Source organism: Pelodiscus sinensis, chromosome 10 (genome assembly GCF_052426305.1).
Source record: "Pelodiscus sinensis isolate ZL-2025 chromosome 10, ASM5242630v1, whole genome shotgun sequence".
In the NCBI taxonomy this organism is placed as follows: Eukaryota; Metazoa; Chordata; order Testudines; family Trionychidae; genus Pelodiscus; species Pelodiscus sinensis.
Window position 1 is genome coordinate 44776575 of NC_143061.1, and position 23929 is coordinate 44800503.

General features: G+C 46.7%; 1 protein-coding gene across 2 annotated transcripts in view; it reads left to right on the forward strand.

The window, feature by feature from the left end:
- The window catches only part of NMNAT3 (nicotinamide nucleotide adenylyltransferase 3), an 86478-nt gene that overhangs the window by 54824 nt on the left and 7725 nt on the right, over positions 1-23929 (forward strand). Inside the window, exon 4 of one of the 2 annotated variants that reach the window (XM_006124986.5) lies at positions 15722-15831. In XM_006124986.5, coding sequence (XP_006125048.1) covers positions 15722-15831 — 110 coding nt within the window. Of the gene's footprint in view, positions 1-15721; positions 15846-23929 lie in introns of both variants that reach the window. The other variant, XM_025185610.3, reaches the window with a different exon arrangement.

Consider the following 23929-nt stretch of genomic DNA (forward strand, 5'->3'; position numbering starts at 1 on the left):
CTCTCACTCAATGTTCCCTACTGAAGCTCTTAGGCTATTAGAACAGTAGTATTGAGATTTTACACAAGTCCCCTTACACTAGAGGTCACACACCATCCAGGACATATTAGCTACCATTATTGGAACCTTTCAGTGAAATCCTTCTTGACTGGAGTAACTGAAGGAGCTCCATGCGAAAGTCCATGTGTCTTCATGTATTGCTCCAGTTCTTCAATAGACTCAGCACTGATCCTGCTTTGGGATCCTTTTTTGCTCTTTACCTACCTTTTTTGCTCTCTACCTACTTTCAGTCAGGTCTAGTTCTTTTTTGCTATTAAATGTATTTTCTATGCCAAGACTGCAGTGGCCTCTGGGATGAACTTGGAGCATTCTAAAGTTCTCAGAATGGCTTTGTTTCCTTTAAGACCAGTTCACTGGACACTGCCATCACTGACAGGAACCTGTCACAATGGTATGCCAGTTTCATTTTACACTGTTATAATGTGGGTGGCTGCCTGAACGCAAGAATGACAAGGCTTATTTGATCCAAGATAGGGTGGTTTCCTCTGCCTGCCTTAGGATTCTTTCCATCTGATACAAAAAGCAGTTATGTAGTCCTCACTTCATAAGCTTGCAAAGCACTTTTGCGTGTGTTCAGCCACGAGAAAGAATTCTACCCATGTTTGTCTTCCTCCCGGAAGAAAGAACAGATTTCATCTACATGAAGTGCAAGCTGGTCGACATTTTGGAAGAAAAAATTAGAGGACTGGAGTCCTAAGTGTCGACCCTACGTTCGATCAGAGAGAATGAAGACTTCCTCGATAGAAGGCAGCGTTTAATCCTTCAAGCACGGCAGGCAGAGGAGCCAGAGAGGGCAGTACGTGACCAAGAAGAGAACTGGCAGCATGTAACTTCTAGAAGGGGAAAAAGGCCAACGCGGGAATCCCCCAATGCTATAGAGGTAAGTAATCTCTTTCAAGCTCTTTCCACAGGCTCTGCAGTGCTGAAAGCTTTGGAAGAAACCTCACAAGGAAGAAACCAGAAGGGAACACCATCAACTGGAAGGCATGGGATGCATAGTCCTAGGGATGGGGGCTCCACGGCCACCACCCCCAAAAGAAAATGACGGGTGGTGGTGGTCGGGGACTCCCTCCTAAGAGGGACTGAGCCATCCCTCTGCCGTCCGGACCCGGAATCTCGAGAGGTATGCTGCTTACCGGGAGCTTGCATTCAGGATGTCACTGAGAGGCTTACAAAGCTGATTAAACCTTCAGATCGCTACCCCTTCCTGCTTCTACACGTGGAAACTAATGATACGGCCAAGAATGACCTTGAGCGGGTTAGTGTGGACGTGTATCTTACCTCTTTTTTATAGTCTTTTCGTGTCTTGCTCTTGGCCTTGTTCTTGCTTTCTATTGCAGTTATTCTTGGTTTCAGGGTTAATCTTCCTTCAGTCTCTGAGAGGGAAAATTCTCCCCAAGTGGTATAGTAAGAGAAGATTACTGAGTAATTTTGCTTCTCTGAAGATACCTTTTTGGCAGGGTTTCTCTCACACACCCTTCCATCCTTATCCCTTATCTTCAGAGTTTGAAAGGAAACTGTTTTTGAGATGATGTTTGTCTTCATCCTTATTTTTATTGCTTGTTTTGAGGTATCAACTTTTCAGTCTTTTTTTTCTTTTTGTGATTAAGTGATATTTTCTTCCGGAAGGGTGGTAGTGAGAGGTGTTATTTTCTACTTAACCAGGAACTGATTGGAAAGTTCCAAGAGAAGGGGAGGGGTGCATGTGTGAAGGGAGAGAAAGAGGAGGGAGACCACCAGTAGCCAAAGACCACAGGTCTCAGTGTCTTACTGCTGACCTTGGGGCTTTTAGAACTTAAGAACTTGGGGAGTTTCTCTTTTCTCGCATTAGGGAGGTCAAGAATCAGTTGTGAGAATCTGACCAGAATAATGCTTTCAGAGAAGCCCAGCTACTAGATAAGCAATTCTTCTGTATTGGCTTTGATGACTGTTCTAAGGTCTGCATGGCATACTACAAAATGCATATCTCTGGATTCTAGTATAGGAGGGGGAAAACAAGAGAAGCTGACAATCTACAAATGTCTTTTGAAATGACTTTTTTAACTGGATTTTTAAACAATTGATTTTGGTGCATACAGCTGATTAGGAACAAGTTTTCAGCCATGGTCTGAATTTTCATGGGCAAAATATGTGCATTCAGGCATCTTGTATGCATATGTTCACAGGTGACACATTGAGTGAAGTTGTCTGACAATTAAAGTACTCCCATTCATTTAGTCTACATGTTTCTGTAATGACATGCCTACATATTTATGGTTTTGTAGTATTTAAAGATTTTATCCACTTACTAGGATAAGAATTAAGGCTATGAAAGCACTACATCCTTTTGATTGTGGTCCTGATCATTTCTTTTAAAATGGAATGGTATCAATGTTATAGGTTCAACATCTACTACTAATACTTATGTACAGTATACTGCTGTTCTCGCATGAAGCGTGTATCCTCTAAAGATTAAACTAATATCAACCCTTCAAAGCCAGAGCTTGAATTGTCTGATAACATTGCTCTACAGCCAAAATGCTTCTGAAATAAATGTAGTCAAACTTTACTAATTCTGGGTCACTGAGAACGAAAATGATGCTTAAAATTGTTGATTGGCTCTAGTTTTCAAGATATGCTATTGGGTCAGTATATACGACCCTTGACTTGCGAATGGCAAAGGATAAGTGAGTTATAAAGGGAAGGGATCTCAATTTAAACCAGAAATGACTAAAATACATCTTTGACTGGATCTATGAATAAATCTATGACTGGGTTTGGACAGTACTTGCTTTTTAGGCAAAACAATGAATGATGCAATCTGAAGCTGGTATTGCATCATACATGATATGAATTGCATCATGTTATTCCTAGAAGTCATGGATGATGCAATCATAACGAAGCTTACATCACTCTGCTGAACAAATTGCCCAATATCAGCTCTAGAAATCATACAGTGTCATGCTCTCTGTGACGGGGGAACTTACCCCCGCACTCCCAGCCACGGGGACCGCGGCCCCGCGCCCCACGGGGAAGGTCAGCGGGGGACAGGAACCCAGCCCCGCGTGCCGGAGCCGGCGGGGCAAGGGGAACCCGGCGTGACTGGCGCGCATGCGCAAGACGGCGCGGCTGGAACCCGGCCAGCGCTAGGACCCAGGAGCGCAGGGCCGGCGCCCGGAAGGGCGGGGGCCGGCCAGACGCCGAGCGGGGAATTCAAAAGGGGGGAGGAAGGAGCAGCAGGGGAGGCTTGGGGAGAGCAGGGAGGATTCTGCTCTCAGCCTCCTCCGCAGGACCCGAGCAGGACCCCACCGGGAGCGGCGGGGAGCCCAGCAGCAGGAGCGGCGGGGAGCCCAGCAGCAGGAGCGGCGGGGAGCCCAGCAGCAGGAGCCGACTGCGCAGCGGGGACGCCCGGAGCGGAGAGGAGCCGGACGGAGCCAAGCCCCACCAGGGAAGGAACGGCCGGGGAGCGGACCGGAGAGGATCCAGCACCGGAGCCGAGGCAGAGGCAGTGAGGCTGTCGGCCCCGGGAGGACCGACAGGGGGGGGGCCCGCGTCCAGGGGGACGACAGGATAGAGACCGGGATCGGGAGGTGCCAGGCACACGAAGGCGGGGACCCTCGGACTCAGGGAGGGGCGTGCCCGGTGGCCCCCGAAGAGAGACTCGGTTACACTGGTGGAGAACGTGGGCACTGCCCCAAGGGGAAAAGGGGGTGTAGGAGTAGTATAGTGGGGGTGCGTTAAAAAAAAAAAAAAAAAATATATATATATATAAATATATATATAAAAAAGAAAAAAAAGGGGGGGAGACAGGGGTGCACCGTAGCGGATAGGGGTGCACCGTATGTATGGATGTATAGACCCAAAGGACGAGGTAGATTGAGGGCAACTGAGGTTACGGAGATGGATGCAGGGAAGCTGCTGGAGTGGCTGGCTGATAACCAGCGCCAGCAGCAGCAACAACAAACTCAGCTCCTCCAACAAATGGCTGAGCAACAGAAAGAACAACAAAGGCTGGTGAGGGAGTTAATGGAGCAGCAGCAAGGGCAGGTCGAGCGCTGGCTCCAGGCAGGGTCAAGGGGCCCGACAGGGGCCACGACGGAGGGAGCCGGCGTAGGGGCAGCCCTGGCACTACCCTTGAGGCTAGTGAAAATGACCCCGAGTGACGACCCCGAAGCGTTTCTCATAACGTTTGAAAGAGTGGCCACGGCAGCCAGGTGGCCCGAGGAGAACTGGGCGACCCTGCTGGCCCCATACCTTACGGGCGCTGCGCAAGGGGCCTACAGGGGTCTGGCAGCACGAGACGCTTTACACTATCATAAAGTAAAGGAGGCCATCTTAGACCAGGCAGGGATCACGCCGGAGACGCACCGGCAGAGGTTTAGGACCGAGAAATATCGGCCAGGCGAGCGACCGAGAGCGGTGGTACAGAGGCTCAAAGAGGCGGCCATGAGGTGGCTGGAGCCGGAGAGAAAATCCTCCATGCAAGTCATGGAGATGGTAGTGTTGGACCAGTTCCTGCAGATCCTGCCCCCAGATAGTCGCCTGTGGGTCCGACGCCACCAGCCCACTACCCTGGGAGAGGCTACTTCTATATTGGAGAATTACATGGCAGCGGCAGGGGGAGAAGAGAGGGTGGAAAGGGGTCCTGAAGGCCCTGGGGGTCGTGGGGAGCGCGGGAGAGCACGGCCCTCAAGGGCCCGCGGAGGCTGGGGCGCGCCACCCATACCGTGGAAAAGGTGGGGGGAGCCTTCCACCACACCCCCACCGGGACCCCCAAAGGAGAACCTGCCCCGGGAAAAGCCGGCAGTTGCCCCGAGACCCCCGGAGGCACCGACACCCGGCGCCTGTTTCGAGTGTGGGCAAGAGGGACACTTCCGCAGAGACTGCCCGTTCATGGACTGCTCATACGGGAGGGCCCTGATGGCCGACCAACGGGCTAGGAGCAGGGCCGACGACAAGATCACCGTACAGGTAGGCGTGGCAGGGAAGGAGGTATGGGCCCTCGTGGACACAGGGTGCAACCAGACGATGGTCCGGGAAGCGTTGCTGCCCCGAGGAGGTACAATGGGCCCGACAATAGCGATGCAGTGCATCCACGGGGACGTGAAGCACTACCCGACACAATGGGTCCTGATTACAGAGGGGGGCCAACAGCGGAGGTGCCGGGTGGCCGTGGCCCCGGGCCTGGCTTACCCCGTAGTGCTAGGGCGGGACTGGCCAGGACTAACACGACTCCTCCAAGAGTGGGGAAAGGTCCATCCCACCCAGGCGGAGAGGGCGGAGTCACGACCCCACGCAACAACGCCCCCGCGGGAGGCCCAGGCCGGAGACACGCCAAGCATCGATGATAGGGGAAGAGCGACGGCGGACGACCACGAGTTCGTACGGGAGCAGTGCGAGGACGAATCCCTGAAGCATGCATGGGAGCAGGCGGGGAATACGGCGGAACCAGACAGGACCGGCAAGAGGGGACCTCGTTTCGAGGTAAGAGACGACCGACTGTATCGGGTAGTCTGCCCCCCAGAGCAAAGAGGAGAGGTATGGCAGCTGCTGGTGCCAGCTCGGCGGCGGTGGCGAGTGCTGGAGGCAGCGCACGCCAACCCCTGGGCAGGACATTTAGGGAGCGAAAAAACACTGCAGCGCATACTGCAACGGTTTTATTGGCCGGGGGTTCACAAAGAAACCAGAGACTTCTGCGACTCCTGCCCGGAGTGCCAGCGAGTGGCGGGGAAGAGTGTGGCGAGAGCTCCGCTGGTACCCTTGCCAGTAGTGGATGTGCCTTTTAGGAGAATAGCATTGGACCTAGTGGGGCCCCTCGAGAGGTCAAGAAAGGGCAACCGATACATTTTAGTATTGATAGACTACGCCACCCGCTACCCGGAGGCGGTCCCGCTCCGCAGCACGAAGGCCCCGGTCCTGGCCGAGGAGCTGGTTAAGGTATTCTCCCGGGTCGGGTTACCCCAAGAAATATTAACGGACCAGGGGACAAACTTAACAGGGCGAGTCCTAGCGGAGCTTTGCCGCCTACTCCGGGTGAAGCAGCTCCGCACATCCGTATACCACCCCCAAACGGACGGGTTGGTGGAACGTTTTAATAGGACCCTCAAAACCATGCTACGGAAGTTTATAGAACTAGACCCCCGGGATTGGGACCAGTTCCTCCCGGCCCTACTGTTTGCCGTGCGGGAAGTACCCCAAGCGTCTACCGGGTTTTCCCCGTTTGAGTTACTCTATGGGAGACAGCCTCGGGGCATATTGGATCTTATCAAAGAGGAATGGGAAGAACAGCCCCCCAAGGTACAAGGGATGGTCCCGTACATTTTAGGACTACGAGAGAGATTGAGAGCCGTAGGAGAACTGGCCCAGGGTAACCTCCGCAAGGCCCAAGCGAGACAAGCGCGCTACTACAACCGAGGGGCACAGGTGCGGACCTTTGCCCCGGGAGAGCGGGTTCTGCTGCTGCTGCCGTCGGCAGAATCAAAGCTATTAGCAAAATGGCAGGGCCCCTATGAGGTCATCCGGCAAGTAGGTCCCGTGGATTACGAGATCAAACTCCCGGACCGGCGAAAAGGGGCGCAAATCTACCATGTAAACCTGTTAAAAAGATGGAGGGAACGGGAAGGCCTCATGGTCAGTCTGCAGAAGGCGGAGCCGGAATTGGGACCCTGGGGAGGCGACATCAAGGACGTGGAGGAAGAGGCCCCCCTGGGAGCGGAGCTGACGGAGCCCCAGAGGGAGGGGATGAGAAGCCTGCTGCGGGAATTTGCAGACGTGCTGTCGACTCAGCCAGGCAAGACCACGGCAGGGTATCACCATATCCAGACGCCACCCGGACAAAAGATTCGAGAACCCCTCCGCCCGCTACCTCGGAAGATGTGGGACCCCGTGCAGGAGGAGGTAAGCAAGATGCTGCGGATGGGGGTCATACGAGAATCCCGGAGCGCCTGGCGAAGCCCCATCGTGCTCGTCCCCAAGCGGGACGGGACCCTGCGGTTCTGCATCGATTTCCGAAAGGTGAATGCCATCTCCCGAATGGATGCCTACCCGATGCCGCGGGTAGAAGAGTTACTGGAGAGACTGGGGCGGGCACAATACCTGTCGACATTAGATCTGACCAAGGGATATTGGCAGATCCCACTCACGCCCACGTCACAGGCAAAGACTGCCTTCGCCACGCCATCGGGACTGTATCATTTTATCACAATGCCCTTCGGATTAAACGGAGCGGCGGCCACCTTCCAGAGGGTCATGGACCAGGTGTTGCGAGACCATCAGGCATACGCCGCCGCCTATATTGATGATATCATCATTTTCAGCGCATCATGGGAAGAGCACCTGACACACGTCCGAGCGGTCCTACAGGCGTTAAAGGAAGCGCGACTGACAGCCAACCCGGCCAAGTGCACCTTTGGCCAGGCAGAAGTGGCATACCTGGGGTACGTGGTAGGAAGGGGCCACTTGAGGCCGCAAGTGAACAAGATAGCGGCGGTCCAGAACTACCGGGCCCCGACCACGAAGAAGCAGGTGCGGCAGTTCTTGGGGCTGGCCGGATATTACCGCCGATTCATCCCGCAGTTCGCCACCATCGCGACCCCCCTAACAGACCTAACGAGAAAGGGTTACCCGGAAAAAGTGAAGTGGACGGAGCGGTGCGAAGAGGCATTTCAACAGCTGAAGCAGAGGCTTACCTCCGCACCAGTACTAACACAACCCGACTTCACTAAACCCTTCATCGTGCAAACGGACGCGTCCAATTTAGGGGTGGGGGCGGTCCTGGCTCAGGACCAAGGAAAAGGGGATAGACCCATTGTGTACCTGAGCCGCAAACTACTGCCACGAGAACAACAGTACTCCACCATAGAAAAGGAAGCGCTAGCACTTAGGTGGGCGGTAGAAATGCTGAGGTATTACCTCTGGGGCAACACGTTCCGATTAGTGACGGACCATGCACCCTTAACGTGGATGCACAACATGAAAGAGGTTAACCCCCGGGTAATGAGATGGTACCTGTTTTTGCAGCAATATTCATTTATAATAGTCCATCGGGCGGGGCGAGAGCACTCAAACGTAGACTTTTTGTCCCGGTGTGTTGAGAGAGAGGAGGTGAAAAGAGAGACAAGAGAGACTAGGGGGGAGGGGTGTGACGGGGGAACTTACCCCCGCACTCCCAGCCACGGGGACCGCGGCCCCGCGCCCCACGGGGAAGGTCAGCGGGGGACAGGAACCCAGCCCCGCGTGCCGGAGCCGGCGGGGCAAGGGGAACCCGGCGTGACTGGCGCGCATGCGCAAGACGGCGCGGCTGGAACCCGGCCAGCGCTAGGACCCAGGAGCGCAGGGCCGGCGCCCGGAAGGGCGGGGGCCGGCCAGACGCCGAGCGGGGAATTCAAAAGGGGGGAGGAAGGAGCAGCAGGGGAGGCTTGGGGAGAGCAGGGAGGATTCTGCTCTCAGCCTCCTCCGCAGGACCCGAGCAGGACCCCACCGGGAGCGGCGGGGAGCCCAGCAGCAGGAGCGGCGGGGAGCCCAGCAGCAGGAGCGGCGGGGAGCCCAGCAGCAGGAGCCGACTGCGCAGCGGGGACGCCCGGAGCGGAGAGGAGCCGGACGGAGCCAAGCCCCACCAGGGAAGGAACGGCCGGGGAGCGGACCGGAGAGGATCCAGCACCGGAGCCGAGGCAGAGGCAGTGAGGCTGTCGGCCCCGGGAGGACCGACAGGGGGGGGGCCCGCGTCCAGGGGGACGACAGGATAGAGACCGGGATCGGGAGGTGCCAGGCACACGAAGGCGGGGACCCTCGGACTCAGGGAGGGGCGTGCCCGGTGGCCCCCGAAGAGAGACTCGGTTACACTCTCTTATATGTCAGTGTTTGATTTTGCAAAGGGACACATTTCTATTTAGCCAAAGTGAGCAGAGATGCCTCGTACTTGTGTGAACAGTGCAGATAACTTCTGCTATGTTTGTGGTGAAGTGACTTTTGCATCACAAAAGCGCAGTATAACCACTATGGTTAAGAAAGCCTATCACCTTTATTTTGGCTGCAAAATTGGAGATCAGGACAAGAGGTGGGCCCCACACATATGCTGCAACACTTTGTACAACAAATCTTCACCAGTGGTTGAACAGGAAAAGGAAATCTATGCCTTTTGCAGTGCCAATGATTTGGAGAGAGCCAACAGATCATACCAGCAATTGTTACTTCTGCATATGGTGCCTCCAGTTGGGAAAGGTGTGTCAAAGAAGAAAAAGTGGACTGTGCATTATCCAAACATTCCATCAGCTATACACCCAGTACACCACGGAGAAGGACTGCTGGTTCCTGATGCACCAGAACCATTCTCACTTGAGTCAGATGAGGAAGAGGATGAAACTTCTGGTCCTGAACCATCAATGTCACAGGACCCATATTTTCTCCCATCCTCCTCCTCTGAACCACACCTCATAACACAAGGTGAACTGAATGACCTTGTCAGGGATTTGGAACTACCCAAGAGTAAGGCAGAGCTGTTGGGCTCCAGACTACAGCAGTGGAATCTCCTGGCAGGTGATGTTAGGGTTTCCATGTTCCATGACCATCAAAAGGATCTTGTCCCATTCTTCTTCATGGAAGGTGATCTTGTAGCCTGCAACAACATTGATGGTGTGATGACAGCCCTCAACATCATTCAAGATCCAGATGAGTGGAGACTGTTAATTGATTCTTCGAAGATGAGTCTTAAAACTGTTTTGCTGCATAATGGCAATGTTTTGCCATCAATTCCAGTTGGCGGAAAACCTCCTCAAGGCATACAAAAGCCTTGGTTGCAACATGTCACTAAAGATACATTTTTTGCACGCTCATCTAGATTTTTTTCCACCGAACTGCAGAGCAGTGAGTGACGAGCATGGCGAGCGATTTCACCAGGACATTGCAACAATGGAGAAATGCTATCAGAGCAAATGGATCCCATCAATGCTTGCAGACCATTGCTGGACAGTGACAAGAGATGCTCCACTTAATGAATACAAGAGACAAGCCAAGAAGCGCTGAGTAGACACTGAATAGGACTAAACTATGTACATAATAGTTTTTTGCCTTTTGTTTCATAATAAATTTTATTTATATAACCCTTTTGCTGATTTTTAAAGTGTTACATAAACAGGACAGGTGAAATATTATCATGTAAAGCAACCATAAACACTTGAAAAGACCTAGGTTTACAATTTATGATTAAAACTCTACTATCTACACAACATACACAGACGTAAAATGTAAAAACTTAAATATCTTGGAAACAGTAGCCAATCTGTTGTTTTAATTGTCATATTTGAATTCAGCACATCAAAATACATAATAAATAGCACATTTTATTTCTGAAGCAGACGACTTCTAAAAAATTGTAGACCAGTGTAACCAGAATGTTTATTCTGAATGATCTACATATCCTGACTCTTTAGTCTTAAATTTTCAAAAGCAAACAGTAATTTTGGAGTCCTTGCTTTTTTGATATCTGACTTGACACCCAATAAAGGGGACTGCTTTTCTGTTGAGTGCCAGTACTCAAGTAGGCAACCCCAAAATCACCAGTCACTCTTGAAAATTGTCCTTAATTTCTCCAGTTTAAGTTAAGAAATTAAGTAATATTAAACATGCAAAACCAGGCATGGGAAGTCTAAATAGACTAGGGATCAGATATGGAGAAAAATCTCTCTTGGCCAAGGCCCTTCTTTGTATTAGTTCTCCCAGAAGCGAGTTGTTAAATACATCATGGTGGGTGATATTACTTGCTCTGTTTCTATTTGAAAACATAGAGGCTATGTCTAACTGCCCCCGGTTTGTGCAAAAAATATGCAAATGAGGAGAAGCATAGACTATCGCCATGCCTCATTTGCATAATTAATGAGACTTCATTTTTGCGCGAAAACCCCCTCTTCTGCAAGAGCCATTCTTCCACATTTTTTCCACATTAATTATGTAAATGTGGCGCAGTGATAGTCCATGCTTTGCCTCATTTGCATATTTTTGCGCAAAATGGTGGCAGTGTAGACAAGGCCAGACATTAGTGAATAAATCAATTGAACGACACAGTTCCTCAGATCAGATCAGATTTAGTCTGTATTTCATGAGATCTCCAAGGAACGTAAGTGTGTTACAATTGTGTTATTGATTTAGCATTCTCATCCACAGCCATCTGTCCTCACTATGGGATGTGCTTTTTCTCCCTCTGATTAGAACCTCCCTCTAGACTTGCTGCACATAGCTAAGAGGCTGAGACACAAACCTTCCAGGATTGTCCAGAAATTAGTATCAATTGGGCGTGTTATTCTTCACTTGTTTTCCTAAGCAGTCATGTTGCATAACTATTAGATAACTTTCCCTGATCTATCCTAGGGAGTTATTTAAAAATAACCCCCCTCATTTTGAAATAATAAGCAGAGCATCCACATTACCAAGACCATTATTTCAAAATTAGGGGCTGGTTATTTTGAAATAATAATTCCTGCTTTCCTCAGGGAATAAGGCTTATTTCAAAATAGTTATTTTGAAATACTAGTAGTGTGGATTACTCCCCCGCAGTAATTATAAGTAATTACTCCCCAGTGCTTCCTGGGCTCTAAGTCAAAGTAGCTCATCCACAATAAGGGAACCTGCCTCGGACTAATTTTTCAAGGCTCCTCTGTAGGGGGGACACCCTATTTCAATTTTGTTATTTCAGGAGTTATTTCAAATTTAGTTATTTTGAAATAATTTTCTAGTTTAGACGTGCCCTCTGTGACTCTCCATCAAAGAAGCAGCTGCAATTGTTCCAAGAGAAATGAGTTGTGTACTTATTCAGGCCTTGATCCTGCAAGCCTTCTGTACCCACAGCTTCCTTTGAAGTCAGTAGACATGTTGCTTGTAAGCATTTAGTTTGTAAAATACTTTGAAATCCTTCAGGATAAGAGGTGCTCTATAGGAGTAAACTATATACGTGCATATTTTGTTAGTGACTATGATCATAGTATTGTGGGAGCAACCAAGTACACAATCTGTACAGAAAATGTACCTGAATAGAATTATGAAGTGTTTTGGGTACCAACTGTTCAGGTGGAGAGTTCACGTATTCATGTTATAAATTCTGTTCATACTGGTTTCGTTTTAGCCCTTTAATTATCACAGCATGCACTAATATTAGAGAGCATTAATAACCCACCTTTGTGACAGTTTCTCATATTTTTTTATTAATAAATTGTTACCTAAATGTTAAAATTTAAGAGGGTAATGGAAAGGAAAAAGTGACAAGCTTTTTAACAAGAATAAGAGTAACATTTTGTCTCAAAGCAGTGACTTAGCTCTCTGCTTTCTAGCTGAATAAGCACGAATACCTGAAGCATTGTGCTTCAAATGTGAAGGCAGTGTTTTGGTAAAATAGCATGCTAAGCAATCTGCATTGCTACTGCCATTTTTGTTGAAGACATAATAGTGGTGGCGCGTCCGCTAGCACAAATTGGCTGGTGTATACCAGTATATACAATATACTCTTATCCTGATTACTTTCCTCACTGTAAGCGTCTCTAGAATTTTAGTAGCAAGCTGCAAGATACTGTGAAATCAGAAATAGAAAGTCAAAATCAAGCATTATTGTACATAGCTCTCTCTTCTCATGGGCAAGTTGAATTACACGCTTTACTGTGTTGGTATATTGTGTCTTTTTAGGGGATTTGATGATAACTTACTGTTCTGGTTTCATTTTTTTTCTTGATGATTAAAAGTGTGATAGCAAAGCAAAATATTTGTTTGCATAAATATTTATATATGATGATTTGATGCAGGCAATCTAGATTATCTTCCCTTACATTTTGGGGAATCTGTCTTTGAAATTTGTTGGGAGAATTGAGAGGCTCAGTGAAAATAAAACCATTGTTTCAAGGATTTTTCCCTCCTCATTATGGGTATGATTTGACAAAATATCACCCAAATTGCTGTGCCAGTGGAAGGCTTCTGTGGCTTTGCATTGCCCTATGTATCCCCACCCTACTTCTGAATGAATTTCTGTGAGCTTTTCTCATTGTGGGTGATAGTAAAGGCAATTTTGGTGGATTGCTAAAAAAAAAAAAATCTGGTTGTGAAATAAATTCTAACAAGATTAGCAGGACCTACAATGTGGAGGAGAAATGAGAGTTGTTCTTTTTAAATTTTAGGCTGTGCATGGTGTGCAATATGTTCCTCGTGCACAGTGAGCTGGGGGAAGGAGGGATGCAATGCATCAGATTCCACAGTCAGTTGCTGTGTAAAATATTTCAGCCAGACCAGAAAGCTATATTGTTAGTAAACATGTTGTATTAAATGCTGTACCCCTGTTGTGACTGAAGGCTGACTGGAATATATTTACACTAAGGATTAATTTAGAACAGAGCAATTAGATTTGTAGTGATATTAATGATCAAAAGTGTCATTATTTTAACTCCACCAATAATGTAGACAGCATTCCCTGAAAGAGAAAAAATAAATACATTTAAAGTTGCTGCCTAAGTATTCCCCAGAAATACCTACTTGTGGCCACAATATATTATAAATAGGAAAAAATTGTATTGGACATCAGGGAATTGGGCATTGCAAGTTGGGGATGCAGAACAGTGTGCGTGCATTGGGGTTTACAGAGACAGCATAAAGTCACTGAAGACTGATTTATCCAGGTCTTCATCTTCCTTTTGATATAAAAAATGCTTGCATCAAGAGTCCCATACAACAGTCTATCTATAAAATCAAAATGGCGCTCATCAAAAAACCTGTTGTTTTTTGCCACAGCTCAGCCAGCTCTTGCCAGATTTGTGCACTGGGGTGCACCTGCTTACTTTCACCTTTGCTCTCAGTGCAACCTGTCAGTAATGGGGATTAAGACATGGGCTATGTCTAGACTGCAAGCCTCTTTCAAAAGAGCCTCTTTCGAAAGATACTTTCGAAAAAGCCTCTTTCGAAAGAGAGCGTCTAGACTGCACGTTGAACTTTCAAAAAAGCGGCTTGCTTTTTCGAAAGAAAGCATCCAGTGAGTCTGGATGCTCTCTTTCGAAGAAGCCCTATTTACATTGAAGAACGCCTTCTTTCGAAAGAGGAACTTTCGAAAGAAGGCGTTCTTCCTCGTGAAATGAGGTTTACAGCCATCGAAAGAAAAGCCGCGTTCTTTCGATTTAATTTCGAAAGAACGCGGCTTGAGTCTGGACGCAGGGGAAGTTTTTTCGGAAAAAGGCTACTTTTCCCGAAAAAACCCGTGAGTCTGGACACAGCCATGGTTGGAAGGAGATTCTTGTAGGTCAAGTATATTGAGCAGTTCAGGGGGAGTTTGCAGCTCTACAAAGGCAGTCTCTCGGGGTACAGCTACACTTTCGGGATATTGGACTATACCAAAGTAGTATTCTGCATCTTCATAGTAAGCCCATGATTTCAGGCTCATTGTTCTGACGTCCCTGTAAACCTCATTCTAATGAGGAGTAAGGGACATTTTTTAATAGCGCTTTATTTCAAAATTTGGCACTGTGTAGATAGCTTATTTCATCATTTGGTGCTATTTCAAAATAGCATTGAAATAAGCTATGAAATTTATGTAGCTCTAATTGCGTATCTTATTTCGAGTTATGGTGCACCCTCAGTGTGTCAAACCTCTTAAGGATTTCCTGATGGGATATCTATCTAGTAGTAATGGTTACTGGTTACCTGGAGCAGACTCCAACCCAACATGGACAGCGGGCTACTGCAGCCCGGCTAGGCCCACTGCACCATGCTGTAGGCTGGGGTCGTGCTCCAGCCCAGCCAGGCTGGAACAGCTCCCCACTCACATTCAGTGAACCGTGGTGGGCCCAGCATAGCTGAGGCAGCTCCCTGCCCGTCCACAGTGCAGCATGATGGGCCTGGCCTGACCAGAGCATCCCCTGCCCACAGATAGGGACCACTCCAGCCCAACCACGTGCCCCATGCCACAAGCGGGGGGCAGCTTCAGCCCAGCCCACTCCTGTTTAAGCAGTTAGCTGGTTAAACGTAATGGTTAACAGGTTAACAGATTAAACGGGATTTTTCATCCCTCAGGGTATTTCGAACTACCTGTTAAACCTCATTGCAGGAGGAACAACAGATAGTTTGAACTAGGGCTTTATTTCAAACGCCCCTTTCACTGCTGCGCGTTGATGCTGGCAGTTACTTTGGGCTTGTAAATTTCAAAAATGGTGCCCGGTTGGGAAGATGCAAATCAAGCACAGGATATTTAAATCCCGGGCTTGATTTGCAATTCCAAATGTCTACATTTGCATCCCTAGTTCAAATTAGGCTGCAAGTGTAGACATACCCTAATTCTAACAATCTTTAGTTGATTTGGGACTCCCAATACTGAGGATAATCAAGTTGCAAGGAGACTGGTGTCAAGGAGGGACAGAGACATGTAGGAGCAGTAAGAACTATTACTAGGAGACACAGCAGGAAGGCTGATACGGTAGCTATGGGGAATATAAGGACTGGGGACTGTAACCAGTATGTAGAGCTTTTGTGTATTGTACAAGAATGTTAACTACCATTGATACTAATCGTTTGAGGTAGAGAATAAATATGATGAAATCTTCACATGTCTCATTAAAGTCTGAAGTGCATAAAAGCAGATTGTGTTCTAGAAGCCAAAAGTGCCAGGTAATCACTTTGTGTACCTCTGAGAGGATTACCTCACACCAAAGCCTTTATTTTAACACAGGCACCATTATAATGACTTGCTCAGCTCGCTCCAGTTCAGGAAGGAACTCACAAGAAACAGTTGGCCCATAGAAAGAGCTACTGAGGATTTCTTTTCTTCATTGGACCCAGGTTTGTTTATTATGGTAAACAGTGATCTTTGTTTAATTAGTTTAAACAAGATACCTCTACCAGATTACACTAACAACGGTGGGAAAGTTGGACATAGTATTTGGTTATTATGATGGTTGGAGCTTTATGCCAAAAATAAACAAGTTCAAATGCCTGCAGGACTGCAGCTATAGTGTCTGCCATATTGAAATAAAATTGTACTCCATTTTGGGTTGGTATTTTCAGTTTTGGGGTTTCTAATCCCTGATTAATCTTTTAAAAATCTAAATATTTTCTCTTGAAGCTGAAATGGTGACAGTATGAGTTGGTTGCCATGCTGATCTTTCATGGAAGGAGTAAGACAAAAATGAAAAAAAGGTTAAAAAATGTTACTGAAAAGTATAAAATTACTTCTAATTGTAATACTAACATTGGACTATGTATATCATATGTAGTACCCCAATAATATGTAAACATTTAATTAACATAAAAATAATAGAAATAATTTTCTTTCTTCCTACCTACCTACCTACCAACCAACCAACCAACAAAATGTTCTACTTGGGGATTTTCTATTTCATCATACAGTTGCCCAGGTCTGTGGTTAGTTGAGACACTGCTAGACTCCTAGATTTCTAAGGATGTTTCCTTTTTCTCTCCATAGTACTTTCAACATCTTTAGGCAGAGATAACCTCTTTTCTCTTACATTAAAAGTTTCTCATGATGCAGCTCTTAAAGCCTCTGTGTTCTAGGGCAACCTGGTGGGCGGGGGAGGCAGCTCTCCACGCTGCCATTCCTTCCCCTCTCATGTCTGGAGCCACATCACTTGGGGTATGTCTACACTACAGCACTAATTCGAACTAACTTAATTCGAATTAGTTAATTCAAACTAAGCTAATTCGAACTAGTGCATCTAGACCTAAAAACTAGTTCGAATTAGCGTTTTGCTAATTCGAACTAGCATGTCCACATTGAGTGGACCCTGAACCGGGGTTAAGAATGGCCGGAAGCAGTGCCAGCAGGGCATTAGATTAGGACTTAGAGCGTGGAGCTGCTATCTCAGGCTAGACGAGGGCTGTGCTTAAAGGGACCCAACCCCCACCCCGGACAGACAGTTCTCAGGGGTTCCCCACTCGCTTGTCTAACTCGATGAGGGACAGCAAAGAAGTCCTGGCTTGGAGTGCCCTGAATGCCCACACTCGGCACATCACAGCACTCGGCCATCAGCCCGGCTGCACTTGCCACAGGCTGCCATCCGGGGAGGGAGTCAATCAGGGGGCTACAGGAGAGCTTCCACCCCGAGGAGCCCACAGAGCCACCTCAGTCCTCCCCATTGGGGGCTCGTACCCCATTCCTCCCTCACCTCCTTCCTCTTACCCCTCTCTAGCCCCCCTTCCGGATGTACAAAATAAAGGACACGTGTGTTCAAAAATAGAAACTCTCTTTATTGAACAGAACTCGAGGAGACTGGGAAAAGGAGGTGGGAGAGGGGAAGAGAGAGGCTGGGAGAGGGGAGGGCAACTAAAATGATGAGGGGTTTGGAACAGGTCCCATATGAAGAGAGGCTAAAGAGACTGGGACTTCTCAGCTTAGAAAAGAGGAGACTGAGGGGGGATATGATAGAGGTCTATAAAAGCACGAGTGCTGTGGAGAGGGTGCATCAAGAAAAGTTCTTCATTAGTTCCCATAATAGAAGGACTAGAGGACACCAAATGAAATGAATGGGTAGCAGGCTTCAAACTAATAATAGAAAGTTCTTCTTCACAAAGCAAAAAGTCAACCTGTGGAACTCCTTGCTGCAGGAGGCTGTGAATGCTAGAACTAGAACAGAGTTTAAAGAGAAGTTAGATAATTCATGGAGGCTGGGGCCATGGAGTGGTATTAGCCAGGGGATAGAAATGGTGTCTCTGGCCTCTGTTTTGGAAGGCTGGAGATGGATGGCATGAGACAAATGGCTTGGTCATTGTCTTCGGTCCATCCCCTCCAGGGTAGCTGGTGTTGGCTGCTTTTGGCAGACAGGCTACTGGGCTAGATGGACCTTTGGTCTAACCCAGTATGGCCATTCGAAGCTCAGGTCTCAGGGTCGGAGGTCTCACTGGACCACATTGATTTTCATGCAAACCTGCTCCTGGGTGGCCAGGCTGGCAGCTCTCCTGCCCTAGATGGCCACTTTCCTGTGCCTAGTGCAGAGGTCGTGGACATTGGAGGCTTCCCCCCAAACCTGGATGAGGTCCACGATCTCCGCACTAGCCCAGGCAGGCGCCCGCCTCTTGTGGCCCCAGGCAGGCTCCAGGGAGCTGCCAGCCTGGTCCTGGGAAGAGGCGGAGGGCTGGGTGGCAGCGGGTGGCTGGTTCGTGCCATGCCAGGTGCAGGGTCTGCTGGCTGGGTGCTTGCAGGCTTGCACCTGGCACGGGCACCATAGCCAGACTGTGGCCCTTTAAGGGCTCCGGGGCTGGGAGGGGGGCAGAAGAGTTTCCCTGGTGGTGGCCAGAGTGGCCATCAGGGCAAGCTGGGGAGGGCTAGCCTCCCACTAGTTCGAATTAAGTGGCTACACAGCCCTTAATTCGAACTACTTAATTTGAACTAGGCGTTAGTCCTCGTAGAATGAGGTTTACCTAGTTCGAATTAAGCTCTCTGCTAGTTCGAATTAAGTTTGAACTAGCGGTTTGTATGTGTAGCGCCTATCAAAGTTAATTCGAACTAACATCTGTTAGTTCGAATTAACTTTGTAGTATAGAAATACCCTGAGAGGGTAGGGAAGTTCTGTCCCCACAACTTCTGTTGGCTGGGAATTGTGACCTCCTTGCCAGAGGAGGCTGTGAAGGCTAGGAGTATAATAGAGTTTAAAGAGAAGCTGGATAAATTCATGGAGGTTAGGTCCATAAAAGGCTATTAGCCAGGGGATAAAATGGTGTCCTTGGCCTCTGTTTGTCAGAGGCTGGAGAGGGATGGCAGGAGACAAATCGCTTGATCATTGTCTTCGGTCCACCCTCTCTGGGGCACCTGGCGCTGGCCACTGTCGATAGACAGGATACTGGGCTAGATGGACCTTTGGTCTGACCCAGTACGGCCGTTCTTATGTTCTTATGGAGAGCAGTGACTGATGGTGAGCCCTGCCCACGTGGAACCATCGGTTCCTTCCCCCCCACACACACCAAATGGGAGCTGCCTTAGATAAGTGCCCCTCACCCCAATCCCTGAGCCTTCTCCACCTCCCTAGCTCCCTCTTAGACCCCCACACCTGAACCATGAACCACCTCCTGTACTCTAATTCCTAGCCAGACCCCACTCCCACACTCCAAATTCCTTGGCCTCAGCCTGGAGCCACCTTCTGCATCCTCAGCTCACCCCAGAGCCTGCACCCCCAACAAGAGCCCTCATCCCTTCAATCCTGAGTCCCCATCCCACACACACACACATTCTGAATCCCTTAGCCTCACCCCCCAGATTGTCCATGTGCAGAATGAATTTTGTTATGTGCACTAGTATGGAGGTGATGTGTGACACATCACCTCCATATTGATGCACATAAAATTCATTGCACACATGGACATACAAAATTAGAGGGAACACTGGCTGTTGACTTTATCATCTCTCTGTTTTCTAGGAAGATGCAGGAAGTTTCTGCTCCCTTTGTGCCGTATGACAGAGAATCTGGACTGTGGTCAGCATTTATCAAGATTTGCTCTATAACCAGCAGTTGAGAGAGTGGTGTTAGTAAATGCTGACTTTTTAGTGGCAAGCCAATGTAACTATAGAATTCTCAGAGTCATCTGAGAAAATGGAAACTGGTGAATTTAGGCTTTTCACCATCTTTGCAAAAAGGTTTAACTATCAGACTGTAATGGCAGGTTTGTGAAGCTTGATGAAATTAAGAGTAATTTTCATATAAAATACGAATTTCCAACATATTTTATTTCTTTGCAAATGTATGCAAAGTAACACCTAGGGGTTTGTTTGGTTTGGTTTTTTTATACAGCCTGGTCATCGTAATTTTGTCCCTGACTGAAGCCATCTGTTTGTACGTAATGTACATTGTAAATAGAAGGGGCCAATGAGGACAGATTCAGATATGTGGATTTTAGACTGAATGAATGTTGTTTTATTAATTCTATAATGGTATAGCTGCTCAGTGCAACCCATTCTAGCAGCAGAGAAAAGGAGGAAGGCCATCTATGCTTCTTGTGTCATCTTTCTTCCCCCTTAGACTCCCAGCCAAAGGACTTCATAGACACTCAAAAACAAGGCTTTACTAGAACCTGCATTATTCTCAAGGCCTGTAACCCATAATGGGCTGGGAAACGCTCTGGCTTCATAGCATGCCTCAGGCTTCTCTCACCCCCGATCTTTTTCCTTGAAGTTGTGTTGATGATGTAAAATAAAGATAGCTGCTGAAAATTTAACTCTTTGGGTATCTCCAAATTATTTTCACTGAACTTCTGCTGTACTTTCCTTATTAAATGATAACAGCATTTTTCAGTATAGTAAATAGTATATAACAGTCATGGTATCCTCTGAATTGTTTTCTAATAATTTGCTGTGAATGGACTTCAAAATTACTTATGGTGGCTAATGTCATTTTAATACTTCTCTCCATCCCTTGCATGATTTTCTGGCAGGGTTTCACTTTTCTTATATAGTCACTGAATTAAGTTTCACCTGCAATACTTCTTTTCCTGCTTATGAGAGACACTTGATCTTCATTTCATTTTAAATTGAATTCTTTGCATTTCAAGTCTCCAAGTTGCTTTACATGAATAAATTTGTTGTCACCTTTCAAATGCTTTTACATGGCTTAGTCCAACAGCAATCTTTCTTAATTAAAGCTTCCTGGATAATCCAGCTCCTTTTTTTGTGTTAATGATTGTTTCTCCTCTGGCTAACCCCGTCCTCCTTCTCTGAATGACACTGCAGATTATTGTAGTTCATTTCTATCCATTATTGATTCAGACACACCAATCAAAAACTTGCAAAAAATTTTCCCAGTGTTACTTTTTTTTGGATTTATAGAGACATGACCTGAAATAAAGGCTGTTGTACTCATGAAAAATTGGAGCACTGGTTTTGTGGGCATTTGGGCTTTAGATCTATTATCAGTTGTGGAAGGTGCAGATCATTATTTGCCCGATGTCCTTGAAAATCCAAGAACATTACTTCCCCCTCCCCCACTGCATTGCCTTTGGAGGAAAAATGTCATGGTTATATTGGCAGCCTTTTTGTAAAACTAGTTATTTGTTAAATTTGGACTATTGTCCAAGATTTCTTTCCCCTTTCAAAGGATTTCATATTCTATTTCTTGTGTATGTGTGTGAGGATGGATAGTGTGTTGTCTGTAGTTTGAACTTGTAGCAAGCTTGGTTGTTTAAAATAATCTGTCAAAGGGCAGTGCATGTACATTTAGAGAGAGTGCTATGCACAAAGCAGCTAAAGCGATAAAACATTCTGTGATGTAGTAGTATATCCAGTACAGCCTGGGAAACAGATCAGAGTCTACTTCCTGGATTTTAATTTTAATTTTATTTTGGCCTTTTAAAAAAGTGATCTGCAACATTTTAAAGAGCAAATGTTGCTATTTTTTAATGAGCAGCACACTAACTAGAGACTTTCAGGAAGCTTTGTCTCATATTGTACTGTTACTCCTTTTTGAATTATGCTGTTAGAAAAAATTCAGAGACTTTCAGCTTATTTCAGATAGGTACAGGCATTGATGATGGAGTTGGATATTTCTTTGATTCAGTCCTGTTTATTTACAGAGAGTTACAAGGATCTGTTTCCTTGAACACATGAGAATCAAACTAAAAGAAATAGTTTCTTGTTTTTAGTTCCAAGCCTCTGTCAACCAGCATTCAGCCCAAAAAGCTCTCTAAGTTTTTACTCAGGACAATATTCCCGTGCTTTTTCTGCTTTCTCCTTGGCTTTCTGCTCCTGTCCCTTAGAACATAACATAAGAACATAAGAACGGCCGTACTGGGTCAGACCAAAGGTCCATCTAGCCCAGTATCCTGTCTACCGACAGTGGCCAGCACCAGGTGCCCCAGAGAGGGTGGACCAAAGACAGTGATGAAGCGATTTGTCTCCTGCCATCCCTCTCCAGCCTCTGACAGACAGAGGCCAAGGACACCATTTTATCCCCTAGCTAATAGCCTTTTATGGACATAACCTCCATGAAATTATCTAGCTTCTCTTTAAACTCTACTATAGTCCTAGCCTTCACAGCCTCCTCTGGCAAGGAGTTCCACAGGTTGACTACACGCTGTGTGAAGAAGAACTTTCTTTTATTAGTTTTAAACCTGCTCCCCATTAATTTCATTTGGTGTCCTCTAGTTCTTCTATTATAGGAACTAATAAATAACTTTTCTTTCTCTGCCTTCTCCACACCACTTATGATTTTATAGACCTCTATCATATCCCCCCTCAGTCTCCTCTTTTCTAAACTAAAAAGTCCCAGTCGCTTAAACCTCTCCTCATATGGGACCCGTTCCAAACCCCTAATCATTTTAGTTGCCCTTTTCTGAACCCTTTCCAAGGCCAAAATATTTTTTTTTGAAGTGAGGAGACCATCTGTACACAGTAATCAAGATGTGGACATACCATAGTTTTATACAGGGGCAGTATGATATTCTGGGTCTTATTTTCTATCCCTTTCCTAATAATTCCTAGCATCCTATTTGCCTTTTTGACCGCCGCTGCACACTGTGTGGAAGTTTTCAGAGAACTGTCCACGATAACTCCAAGATCTCTTTCCTGATTTGTCGTAGCCAAATTAGCCCCCATCATACTGTATGGATAGTTGGGGTTATTTTTCCCGATGTGCATTACTTTACACTTATCCACATTAAATTTCATTTGCCATTTTGTTGCCCAATCATTCAGTCTGGTGAGATCTTCTTGGAGTCCCTCACAGTCTGCTTCTGTCTTGACTATCCTAAACAGTTTTGTATCCTCTGCAAACTTTACTACCTCATTGCTTACCCCTTTCTCCAGATCATTTATGAATAAGTTGAAAAGGATTGGTCCCAGGACTGACCCTTGGAGGACACCACTACTTACCCCTCTCCAATCTGAAAATTTACCATTTATTCCTACCCTTTGTTTTCTGTCTTTTAACCAGTTCTCAATCCAAGAAAGGACCTTCCCTTTTATCCCATGGCCATGTAATTTACACAAGAACCTTTGGTGAGGGACCTTGTCAAAGGCTTTCTGAAAATCCAAGTATACTATATCTACTGGATCCCCCTTGTCCGCATGTTTGTTAACCCCTTCAAAGAACTCTAACAGATTAGTAAGACAAGATTTCCCTTTACAGAAACCATGTTGACTTTTGTCCAACAAATTATGTTCTTCTACATGCTTCACAATTTTATTCTTTACTATTGTTTCGACTAATTTGCCCGGTACTGAAGTTAGACTTACCGGTCTGTAATTGTCAGGATTGCCTCTACAGCCCTTTTTAAATATTGGCGTCACGTTGGCTACCTTCCAGTCATTAGGTATGGAAGCCGATTTAAAGGATAGGTTACAAACCACAGATAATAGCTCAGCAGTTTCCCATTTGAGTTCTTTTAGAACCCTTGGATGAATGCCATCTGGTCCCAGAGATTTGTTAACATTAAGTTTTTCTATTTGTTCCAAAACCTCCTCTAATGACACTTCAATCCGGGACAGTTCCTCAGATTCATCACCCACAAAGGACGGTGCAGATTCAGGAATCTCCCCAACGTCCTCAGCCGTGAAGACTGAAAGCAAATAAATCATTTAGTTTCTCCGCAATGGCTTTATCGTCCTTGATTGCTCCTTTTATAGCTCGATCATCTAGGGGACCCACTGGTTTTTTTAGCAGGCTTCCTGCTTCTAATGTTCTTAAAAAACATTTTGTTATTTCTTTTTGAGTTTTTGGCTAGCTGTTCCTCAAAATCTTTTTTTGCTTTTCTTATTACATTTTTACACTTGATTTGACAGTGTTTATGTTCTTTTCTATTTATCTCACTAGGATTGGACTTCCACTTCTTAAAAGATACCTTTTTGTCCCTCACTGCTTCTTTTACATGGTGGTTAAGCCACGGTGACTCTTTTTTAGGTCTCTTGCTATGTTTTTTTAATTTGGGGTATACATTTAAG